This window comes from Pleurodeles waltl, chromosome 4_2, assembly GCF_031143425.1.
Source record: "Pleurodeles waltl isolate 20211129_DDA chromosome 4_2, aPleWal1.hap1.20221129, whole genome shotgun sequence".
Lineage (NCBI taxonomy): Eukaryota > Metazoa > Chordata > Amphibia > Caudata > Salamandridae > Pleurodeles > Pleurodeles waltl.
In genome coordinates this window covers 870,910,278-870,922,851 of record NC_090443.1, presented here as the reverse complement: position 1 = coordinate 870,922,851, position 12,574 = coordinate 870,910,278, and the positions used below count along the sequence as shown (strand labels likewise).

General features: G+C 42.9%; 1 protein-coding gene across 2 annotated transcripts in view; it reads right to left on the bottom strand.

The window, feature by feature from the left end:
• GLIS1 (GLIS family zinc finger 1) overlaps window positions 1-12,574 on the bottom strand; it is a 1,044,855-nt gene that overhangs the window by 61,765 nt on the left and 970,516 nt on the right. For both annotated transcript variants that reach the window (XM_069232645.1, XM_069232646.1), the window contains exon 9: window positions 5,831-6,015. In XM_069232645.1, coding sequence (XP_069088746.1) covers window positions 5,831-6,015 — 185 coding nt within the window. The remainder of the gene's footprint in view (window positions 1-5,830; window positions 6,016-12,574) is intronic.

Below are 12,574 nucleotides of genomic sequence, written 5' to 3'. Positions count from 1 at the left end.
TCTGCTGGTAATGGAATTACAAGATCCTTGGTAGATACACCAATCAGAAGTATTTCAGTAGGTTGAGATTCCAGTTGACTTTTCACTAGTGAAATGAGAAATGAACAAGGGACCAGAACTACTAACTCTCTTAGTTATTTGTCATTTCTCAGTGGAGCTCCAAGTTTCCATCTGGAAACTCAACCCTCCATGCAGTTACAGATGCCCCCAGTAATGGAGGGAGAGAGAGTTTTATCAGGCATAGCTACAGGGACAGCGAGTGAGTCCTTTTTTTTTTCAGATGTTCACACAATATGAGTGAACCAACACAACTGTGGTGTTGGTATTATAGGTGTGGCTTAAAAGGCATCCTTTTTAGGATCCACAAGCCCTCACCCACTGACCTGGCATGCTTCATCATCAGGCCATGCTCCTCATTGGGCAGGCACTGCAATGCCCAGTAGGCCCTGGGAAGGGGCTCTTTGCTAGAGGTGTTTTACTCAATATGCTCAAATATTTAAATGGTTTTAGGCTGCCCTACGCCTGACTCAGAAGGGAGAGAGGTAGATTGCGATGTGAAGAAAATTGGCCATGGGTAAATAACTGTCAGACTTCATTGTTCAGAAAACAAACATGCCAAGATTAAAAACAAGGATGAGAACCTTACAGGCAAACAATGGACCTTAAGTTCTTAAAAATGGGGTCTACATGTTCCATGCCTTATCTGCTCCTGCCAGTCAATGGCAATTCATCAGGTTCGGTAACCTAATCTACCTTAGGAATGCATGAATGTGTGTGTGTTAGAAAAATATTCCTATGTGGTTTCACTATTATAGTGAGTAAGCAAAAAAGTATGTAAAACAATATATAGGAAATATATCTCACATTGGGGATCAGGAATCTGTCCGATCTATCATTTAGAAATTGACGGGCCCCTTAGAGTGCCATGGAGCCGCTTCGCAGACTTGCAAAGTTCACTGTAGAGAAGCGTGCTCAGGAACCTACCCACTCGATCACACTCCGTTCAGACGTGCTAGGTCTACTTGTGAGTTTTTTTCATAAATGTTATATCTACACTGCAAGCAGAGCTCCTTTTTCCAGCATTCTGACATACCGGCTTCAAGTCATAAAGGCGCATTTGTTTTGCCTGAGACTAGTAAGAGAGTGAGGTGTGATAAATAGGTGGATGAATGTGAGTATACTAAAACACAGGACCTTTACCCAGCACTGCCAATCAATGGTCAATACCTCTGCCCATCTGCATATTTGGTTATTTCTTTGCCGGTGCAGTACTGTACATGTTGCATGCAATAAAGCACAGTCAGACCGAGCCTTGTTGGGTGTCAGCACATTAATGCTAAAAGGGACATGGCCAAATACTTGAAGTCAACGGATTCTCCCTCCCTGAGGGAATGGAGGTTACACATGGACCACTCCCCAAAATTTGAGGAGCTAATTTATTTAGCCTTAGGTAGCGTAGGAAACACCAGAAGATATGGGGGAATTGTGGAACATACTATGGATTGTTCACTGCAGAAGCATGAACTTAGGGTGGTGAGGTGGGTCAATTGTGGCCATCAACAATAACGTTATGGGGATCCCCTGTGATGGCCCGCTATATGTGTGCTTGCTTCCTCTTCCTATATTTATATCCAAATTAATAGTGTTGGTATTACAAAAACACAGTCAGCCTTATGGGTATACAATACAAACCTGTATTCACATAACTGAGGCCATATCTGAGACATAACGCATCAGAAGAAGCTGGGAGGCGCACAAATATACTCCTCAATACCTTCAGAACCTGATTACTTGTGTTCTGGGGGGGAGAGATTATCACATCCGGTAAAATCGGATGTGTGATAATTACTTCCAGTCTTCTGTTCAAAATTGGGCATAGCCCTTGGAATCTGGTGCTTTCTTTACCAAAACCCACATGTCCAAAAGTTTACCTGCCATTTTCACTAGGGTTTGACCTGACAATAAGAACATGGGGAAAATTGTAGGGGTGCAGACTTTACCGCACCCCGCACCTTACCATATGAGGTAAACTTCGCACAAGCTATAATTGCATTACCTGGGCAAAGAAGAATTTGAAGAGGTGTTGGAATTGTCTAACCCATTTGTAAGCAGGGCCTTAATACTTCATCTTTCAAAGAAAGCATATATATATATATATATATATATATATATATATATATATAGATATAGATATATTTTTATATATATATATATATATATATGTGTGTGTGTATACATATACATATATATATCTATGTATGTATATATATAAAACACACAAACATATGCTCTATTTAATTCTTTATTGTTCCAGCAAAAGTGCCTTGCAATCATTGTAAAAAGATAATTAAAGTACATGATATACGTTGAACGCTGTTATAGTTACAAATGAAAACGACTCACGTGCCTGAACAGGCAGACAGTATCATAATATGTTATCGCCCTAATGTAATACAAACTAAACCGTACTTATGAACTAATAAGTGCTAATGTCTGTGCGGAATACAGGACCCAATGATTACTTTTTGAGGTTACAGTCACATAAAAAATCATCTCAGATGCCAAACCAAGCAAATGGTGTCATATCACAATAGCAGCTAAGTAAAACATTCATACTTGGATAACATGCAACAGCAGTAGCTCTGTCCGCTTATTCTTAGAGATTGGAGCCCATACAGCATAAAATCAATGTAAACCGCGCAGCCTTGAGCCAGGGTGCCTTTGGGCTCTGAACTACAGTTATTCCTAAAAGGGTTCCCATTCAGAAGTTCAGTGAAATAAAGTGCCGTCAACTGATTGTGCTTAAAAAGTGCTAAAGTGCTGCCGGGTATGAAACCCAGGAGCATAAATTCCCTAAATACTTCAACAAATGAAGGTAGCTATTACTCATTAAAATTAGACAGGCAATTTAATTTTTCTTACTACTCAAATATTTCTAACCAGGGACCATATTATCACCCATAAATATGAGGGTACAGATTTAGACATTCCGGCCTCTCTGTCCTGTAACAAAGGTCCAGTGCAACCCTGATTGTATTGATCGATTAGAACCTAAATAGCAGCAAAAGCCAGTTTCGGTGCTCTTTTATGAATATGGTACAATACAACAAATAAACACTGTGGACCTCGTTGCATGGTGCAAGAGCGACGCAAACGGCCTCATCAATGGGCCCCAGTATTCCCACCCCCCATTTAGCATTGCACATCTTAACAGACACTCTCTTGGTGGAAAAAAACAACCTGAACTTAACATACCAGGTGTGTTTCACCTCAGGTGGGAGCAGATGCAAGTCCTTGTTAGGTCCAGCTTCCATTTTGAGATTAAAACAGGCTAACACTATGCTCCCTGGTCTTAGTTTAGCCAATCTAAGATCTCACTTCATCAACTTGTATCGTTCTTTTACCAATTCCAGTGCATCAGGACCAACTTTGCCTGCATCTGCCCAAAGGTGGCCTAGTTGTAGATCTGCTAGCGGTTTTCTTAAATGTACTACCACAGCTCGCTGTTTACTCAACCATCCTCAAACTTGGAGAGACATTTAGATATCTGACTAGCTTAATTCAGAACAGTACTGGTTTAATCTCAGCAGGTCTGTTATCATAGCATGACCGAGCTCAGTAAGTAGTGCTAGTAGGGGGGTGCCAGGCCCAAGCCTCAACAAAGCCCTTAAAAAGTTTTTTTTCAACTACTTGTAACACATGCAGATTACGATAGCCCACTGCTTAATTTGTAAAAAACATAAGGGCCAAGAACCCTCCTCAGGATGCCACCTCAGCTTGTACCACCCATTGCCACTATCAGCTCTGCCAATGAAAGTACCAACACAGCACACTGCCACAAGTCTGACGATTCAGACTGTTCAAGGCCCCCAAGCTATAAGAATGGCTTGGCAGCCTGTATTAGTTGTTTTAAATGCATATTGAAATAATCTACTGTTATTCTGCTTATGTTTACATTACACAAAGAGTGCCACCATGTGGCATCCATCATAAGGTCCCTTCATTCAAGCAAAGCCCTTGCTGCTTGCAGTAGAGTGGAGATAGCCTTCGATACTTGCCCCTTTCGATACTTACCCCTTTCCTTAATCAAAGTGTTCAATGTTCTCAATTTGGTTCCCTTATACCATTAATTGCCTTTTCAGCCTTGGTGGCGGTTTTAATGACATTACCTTTGTTTTTTACAATGTTTTGCTAATTGCTTATCATGACAATAAGGCTCAAATCATTCCAATACTTTGTGCATCGTCTTCTCATTGCTACTCAGTAAAATCACGTCATCAGAGTTAAGCAAGATTGGGACACTAGACCACCAGTTTTAGGAACACCGGGGGGGGTCCATTGTGTAGCCTTCCACGTCATTTACACAAAAGACTAAAGAGCAAAGGGGGCGCTACACAGCCCCGTCTTGCACCTTTTCCAATTGGTAATGTTTTGCTCACTCGCCCAGGTAGCCCACTGTCATAACGAAACTTGAGGGGGGCCCCCTGCAAAGTACATGGAAGGGGCCCCCTCTGGACTCACTCAGGAGCTCTCATGCCAAGTCACTGTGCTTAGGGGGCCGCCTGGAGGTCGGGGCCACTGCACCGCAGGGGCTGCGGGGGCCTTTGTTAGGCCACTGGCCGAGCCGTATATTACTTTAGCTGCGTTACTGGCATAAAGAGCGGTTATAACCCTCAGAATTGGTATCACAACTACTTCCATTCAAGCCATCCAAGGCTTCGATTAACCATCTTTCAAAGTAGACATATAGGGCCATATTTATACTTTTTGACGCAAAATTGCGCTAACGCAGTTTTGCGTCAAAAAAATTAGCGCTGGCTAACACCATTCTGAAGCGCCATGCGGGCGCCGTATTTAATCAATGACGTTAGCCGGCGTTAGCCGCCGGCGCTGCCTGGTGTGCGTGAAAAAAAACGACGTACACCAGGCAGCGCCGGCGTAGGGGGATATGGAGCTTGGGCGCCAAAAAATGGGGCAAGTCAGGATGAGGCAAATTTTTCGCCTCAACCCGATTTGCGCCATTTTTTTCGACTCCCAACCCCCATAGAAATGACTCCTGTCTTAGCAAAGACAGGTGTCATGCCCCCTTGCCCAATGGCCATGCCCAGGGGACTTCGGTCATTGGGCATAGTGGCATGTAGGGGGGCACAAATCAGGCCCCCCTATGCCACAATTTTTTTAAAAAAAAATACTTACCGGAACTTACCTTAATGTCCCTGGGATGGGTCCCTCCAGCCTTGGGTGTCCTCCTGGGGTGGGCAAGGGTGACAGGGGGTGTCCCTGGGGGCATGGGTGAGCACCTCTGGGCTCCTTCCGAGCCCACAGGTCCCTTAACGCCTGCCTTGTCCAGGCGCTAAAAAATGGCGCAAAAGCGCGCGTACGTCATTTTTTTTGACCCGCCCCCTCCTGGGCGTGAATTTTGCCCGGGAGTGTAAATACGGCGCACATGCCTCGGAGTCAATTTTTTAGACGGGAACGCCTACCTTGCATATCATTAACGCAAAGTAGGTGTCCACGCTAAAAAATGACGCAAACTCCATGGACTTTGGCGCTAGACGCATCTAACGCCAAAGTATAAATATGGAGTTAGTTTTGCGTCGGAATTGCGTAAAAAAAAACGACGCAATTCCGGCGCAAACAGAGTATAAATATGCCCCATACTGTTCCGAAATTAAAGCCCTCTTACCATATTTAGTTGACAGAATGTTGATACAATTTCTGTTGACACGAAATTACTTTTAATTTAATTATTAACATCACTGACTAGTACACTACAACAACAGTAAACTTAATGGATACTTAAAAACTGAATATGAACGACAGACTGTACCTTGTGGGGCCTGCTGCGCCGGTTGGTTTTCGAACGGCGAGTAGGTCTTGTTTGAGACGCCTTGGAACTGTGGTCCATTTGGAGATTGTCTTTGAGATGGCTGCGGACAGTTTTTTGGCATCAGGGATGTCGTGTTTAATGTTTTCATGGGGCTTCCAAGATGTGAAAGAATATTCGAAACATGCCTGAAAATATATAAAATAGGTTTCTATAACTTCTTGACCATTCTTTAGGATCTATTTAAACAATCTGAATAGAAACTGAATAAATCTCTCATTTCAAGGCCCACATGTAAGTGATTAGTCAATAATGCAATTTAGACAGAACCCTAAACAAGGAATGCTGCAGTAACACATGCAAAGAAGAGGCAGGTGAAGGGCAATGGTTCATCCACTGTAGACAGTGCCTGTGATTAATATGTGCAGTCGTTGGCAGTGTTGGGAACCGTCACTCATTTTTAGACACATATGCCCTTATTTAAGAAAAAGTGGCGCATCAGAGCTGAGGCGTCACTTTTTCTGCACCCCCTCCCGGCACCTAACGACACCATGGTTGCGTCGTACTTATAATAAGGTGCACCATGGCGCACTTTAGCACAATAGCATCAACATTTTTGGCGCTATTGTGGCACTTTGCTACACTAGCGTTGAAATTATTGACGCTAGTGTGGCAAAGTGCAAGGAGGCCCCTAGGCTTCCATAGGAGCGTCATTTTAGTGTCTGCTCTAAGCAGGCGTTAAAAATGACACCAAAAATGGCGCAGTGAAATCTTTTAAATTTCACTGCACCATTTTTGTCGGCATCCTAGTGCTAGAATGCCCCTGTTGCATGCATATTGCCTGGTGCAGGCATGATGTGGTGCAAGGGTTTACAAAGTGTCGCAATGAAGTTCATTGCACCACTTGTAAATATGGCGTGTGGAAACAGCCACTTTAGCGCCACCTGAGCCTAAAAACAAATGACGCTACGGCAGTGCTAAGGTGGCATTAGGGGCTATTAAATATGCCCCATTGACGTATTTTCATCTTCAGGGTTTGACCAAGAGTGAGAGAACTCAAGGTAGAAAAGGGAGAAAGAAAAAAGTGACAAAGGAAGAAAGGGATAAAAAATGGACTTGGAAGGGAGAGTTAAAAGACAGGAAGTGTAGGCTGGAGGAAGAAAGGGGGCATGAGTTTTAAGTAAGGCTGAGCAGCTAAGTATTTGGCAACCCTGGTATTCTCAATGACTGCAACAGGGTCTTAAGAAAAACTTTTGGTCCCTGCACTTATTTAATTAAACAAGTTTAGCACGGGTAAGGCAAATCCTTTGAAGACTAGATTCATGCAGCAATGCAAAATCCGGTAAACCAAGGTGAAATTAAGCACAAGATAGCACACAAACACATTAGAAACTTCAATGACTATATGTTCAGATTACAGAAAAGTAGACTTCACTGTCCATTCCGTAGGCAAGACTTAGGGGCATATTTACAATACCCTTGCACCACCTTACTGCCACCAGAGCATTATTTTTTTTTACGTTAAGGTGGCGCTAAAGTGGCTTTTCTGCCATGCCATATTTACAAAGTGGTGCAATGCTTGCATTGTGCCACTTTGTGACCCCTTGCGCCACATTATGTGTTAGGCATAATGTATGCAAGGGAGGCGTTCCGGCGCAGGGAGGCCTGAAAAAATGGTGCAGTAAAATGTACAATATTTCACTGTGCCAATTTGTCCATCATTTTTAACACCTGCTCAGAGGAGGCGTTAAAATGACACACCCATCATATTCAATGGGCCTCCCTGTGCTTTTCTGCACTAGTGTCAAAACATTTGACGCAAGTGTAGCAAAGCGCTACAATAGCAACAAAAAGCTTGACACTATTTTGCTAACGACTGCTATGGTGCCCAGTATTGTAAATATGGCGCAGCCATGGTATTGTTAGGTTCCGGTGGATGGGGGGGGCACAGGAAAAGTGGCGCAACATAGATGATGCGCCACTTTCTTGTAAATATGCCACTAAGGATCTAATTAAGAAATTTCAAGTCCTCTGTGTCGAAATTCACTTAGAACTAGCTCTCAATTACATGTTTGTTTCCAAAAACTGGGACTAACATGAAGATTTTGGTGCTTAATGTATGAAAATCCACATGTCCCCATAATTATCGGGCATTTCCCACCCAATAATTTTATAAGAGGAAAACAGGGGCACGCTGGTGTTACCCACCAAACTCCTAATTGCGATATGTGCGGTAGAAGGAGTTACTGCAAAAATCCAACTAATCAGACTCCTAAAGTCTACATAAACATGACTTTAATGTACACACCATTGACAGTTTGTTGCCTCATGTTGTATAGTTCACGATATAGCAGCAGACCTGCCACCCGTAAGATTATTTTCACTGTGTGGTCATGCAGAAAAAGAAAATTAAAGAGATATGCTGAGTGAGACTTTGGATGCCCTGCTCTGCCCTACCAGTCCCCTTTCCCCCGCATGCTGCCCTCTGTCCCCACAGCAAGAATTAACTCATAGCGACCTCTTGAACCTGTTTTAAATGGAGACTCACTGTGCTAAGCAGTCACTCCTGAGCTGGAAACCTACTGTAAGAAAATGGATTACTGGTTGAGGGGGTGAAACCCTGCTTAAGCAGGAACCACAGGCCTTGTCAGCGTGGAGTCACAACCAAACCTTAAATTAACCAGTGCTCTACCCTCTGGTAGCTTGGCATAGAGTAGTCGGGCTTAACTTAGAGGCAATGTGTCAATTATTTGTGCAATGTTTCAAACAGTAACAAGGTGAAAACACAACACAAAAAGGATCCCACACAAGATTAGAAAAATTGAGTATACTTTAATAAATAGAACAGTACCAAAATGACAAAAAGCCAATCAATAGGACCAAGATGCACAGTTTTAAAGATTTAAGAGGAAATAACACCAACAAGCACAAAGTACAAACTCCGGATACCTGGTAGCCCTGGACCAGGACAATAGTTAAAGAGTGGGTTGGCGATAGTGACCCACTTGGGCTTGCGTTGCGAGGGCCTGCTTCGGGGGTGTCATACAGTGGTAGTTCTGATGAGGTTGAGGGCTGCAAGGTCAATGCGAAGTCGTTGTCCTGGAAGAATTCTCTCAGCAGAGGTGGTTCTGCTCGGGGCTGCATCGCGAAGCACAGGAGATACATTGGTTCTGCAGGATTCACAGATAGGCTGGCAGAGCATCTCTAGGCAGCGTATTCCAAGGCAGGGGTTCAGGACTGGGGGGAACCACTTGGCAGGGTAGAACTCACAGTTGCAGAGTTTAGGTGCTGGTTACAAGTACAAGTTGCAGGTCCAGTCCTTCTCACCCAGGCAAGAGGGCAGCATGTGGCATGTCGGCACAGCAGGCAGTAGTCTTTCAGGACAGCAGTCCAACAGAGCAGCAGTCCTTAAAAAAACACAGCAGTTCTTCTTCCTGGCAGACTCTTCCACAGGTCCAGAAGAGTACTGAAGAGTTAATGTCTGAGGTCCAACATTTATAACTGGTGCCTCCTTTGAAGTGGGAGAAACGTCTAGAGGATTCCCTTTGATGGGCTCAGGTTTCCTGCCTCTCCTGCCCTGACTCCAGACTAACTACAGGAGACTGCAATCCTTTCTGTGAAGGCAAGGCACAACCTATTCCAATGTAAGTAGAGCTGCGCCCAGCTTTATCCTCCCATCCTGCCATTAAGAGCCCATCCAGGCACACGTAAGCTCTTTACTGTATGTGTGGCTGTGTAGGAAGAATAAACAAGCCAACCATGCCCAGTCATGTGACCTAAAGACAAGCAGCAGGCACTAAATGGCTAAGGCAGGAAAATGCCGACTGTCTAAAAGTGGCATTTTCACAACTATAATGAAAAATATGACTTCAACATAAAAGACGAGTTTTCATTACAATTCTAATGATGCTAATCATGAACTTTTAATCTGTTCCATTTGGAAGATATCAATATTAAATGTAATAAGGTAACTCCAGTGTTATCCTATAAGAGAGGTAGGTCTTGCAATAGTGAAAAAATTAATGTAAGAGTTTTTCACTAGCAGGACAGACTTAAAAGTGCATGTTCTACTTTTTAATGAGTTGCACTCTGCCCTGCGGGTTGTTTAGGGCCTACCCTAGGATGACTTATCTGTATTGAAAAGGAAGGAAAAGGAAGGAAGGTATATTTTGCCAGGTGAAAATGCAATTCACAACTGCCCACACAGGCTGCAATGGCATGTCTGAGGCAGGTTTGCAGGGAATGGGATGCAGGCCCCAAATGGTTAGGACAAGAAAATGCCAACTTTCTAAAACTGGCATTTTCAGATTTGGGACCTAATATCTGACTTCTCATTAAAGAGGGTTTTAAATCACAATTTCCCAGACATCAAATATGACTTTCCTACCTCTTTCCAAAAAAGAGCTATCACCTAATAAATGTAATTAGGTTACCCCAAGTGATCTAGAGTTGCATTTGTGAATCTCAAATTTGGGAGTTTTATCAGGACAAAGTAAAACTTAGACATATGTTCAATAATTTATTTACAATGCACCCTGCTCTAGGGTTTATTTAGGACTTCTATGTATTAAAAATGAAGATTTAAGCCTAGCAAAATGCATAGTTTACCAGGTTGAAATGGAAGTTTATAACTGCACACACAGGCTGCAATGGCAGGCCTGAGACATGTTTAAAAAGACTACATAAATGGGTCGCACAACAAGGTCTGCGGGCCCAATGGTAGCGTTGAATTTACAGGCACTGAGTACGTGTAGCACTACTTTACTAGGGACATGTAAGTAAATTAAACATGCCAACTGGGGATAAGCCAATGTTACCATGTTTTAAGGAGTGAGCACACGCACATTAGCACTGGTTAGCAGTCTTAAGGTAATAAAAGCGAGATAAGGAAAATGGGGGGGAAGTAAGGCTGACAGGTCTAATGCCTATTTTATTAAAGAGTTTCAGCTCACCATGTCTTTTCACTGGGTTGTCATGTGATGAAGTGTCACATGGTGGTACTGTGTGAGTTGGAAGGCCCATAGCCACATTTAGTATGCAATTCTCTAGTCAGAAGATGAAATTCAGCAGTTTGAGCAAGCCAGGGGACAGGAAGGAAGAAAAGCATGTGATAATATCATGAAATGTTATTTCTATTATAGATGCCAAAGTTCTGGCTGAATGGCACAGGTTCCTTACAGTTTGTGTTGTCAGGTGTTTAGTTGAAGAATTTCAGTATCCATTCCGATGCCCGATGCCAGTGATAATATCATTAAAAAAATCAAGTACAATTTTGCATACATTTTTATGGAGCTACACACACTGGAATGACAGAAATCACAAAAACGTATGTCAGCATTGTCTTCATTTACAAAGTATTTGCTGTCCGTGTGACCTCAGTGCATTCTAGTTCTTGACAGCCATCTTTAACATCATCATATATGTGCGCTTTTCATTTCATGAGAAATGTTTTCACACTAGTGTTTCAGGCCTTTACCTCTCTTCAGAAGACCTTATCTCATATCTCTGGTTGTGAGCGGTCCTTGCATGCTGCATTTTTAATGGCAAAATACCTAGACCCCACTGAGGTGCACTTGTATTCTCGACTTAAGCCACAATTGAACACATATCCCAAATAATTGTGGCAGTGATCTTTTGCATGGAGGAGCCTTACTCATAATTTGCCAAATATCAGTCAATTGTGGACCACCAGCAGGTTTCTACCACTGGCTACCGATGATCCTCGGCTCTGCTGACTTGTGATGTACATAGTTCCATATGGGCATGCCTCCTAAAAATGTCCCCCCACCCCCCACCATGTGTCTTCAATGCTCATTTGGCCTTGTGGTGCTGTCGGTGGAAGTATGCAAACTATTCAGGGGCAAAACCGCATTTTTCTGGTCAGATTAGTGATGTCAATATGCCAGAAAGCAGCTGATCTATGAAAAGTAGGGGTCAAGTGAACTGGCTGGTGGAACTTAGCCTGTTTTCCTTCCTGATCAGGCTGATGGAATTTCTTAAAAGGAGCATCCAGTGTAGCGAAAACAAAGAGTTCTCTTGGCCCATTCCTGCATGACTAGCAGTCACTAACAACAGGCATTGTGGAATGTTCTTTTGTTTTATGGTGTCTGGCTTGCTTTGGTTTTGAGACCTATTGGGACATCATTCACTAGCTGCCCTCTTTAATCAGGGCTATAGAAATATGTTTCTAACTATCCACAGTCACACAAACAAAGACACCTATGAATAAAATGGTTAACAAACAGAATGCCACAGAATAGGATTAAGGAGTGTCTGATGGTCAGGGATATGTGCGAAGTAGCTGAAGAACAGGTGTGATTGTGTAGGTTACTATTAATTCCAGAGGCTTTTCTATGCTTGACTGAGTCCTTGCCTCTGCATTTCATCACATGAAGATGAATGTTACTGTAGGAAAATGCCTCTTTATGCAAAATGACACCAATTTCCTTGGACTGATACTGATTTGGTTTTTGTGCACTAAGTTCTGCTAAGCAGGCCCAAGTGCATGTACTCTAAAACATGTTGAAATAGACTATACTCCTTCTTGGTATATTTACCTTACCTGTAAGCCCCTAGTATATGGTGCAAAGTGTACCCAGAGCCTGCAAGTTAAATGTCACTACTGGATTTCAGCACAAATTGTGCCACCACTAGAGTGACAGCACAAAAGATGACTACAGGCCTACTACTGCAGCCTGTCTGTGTAGTCTTTAAAATGACAGTTTTGATCTGTCAAAAGCAACTTTT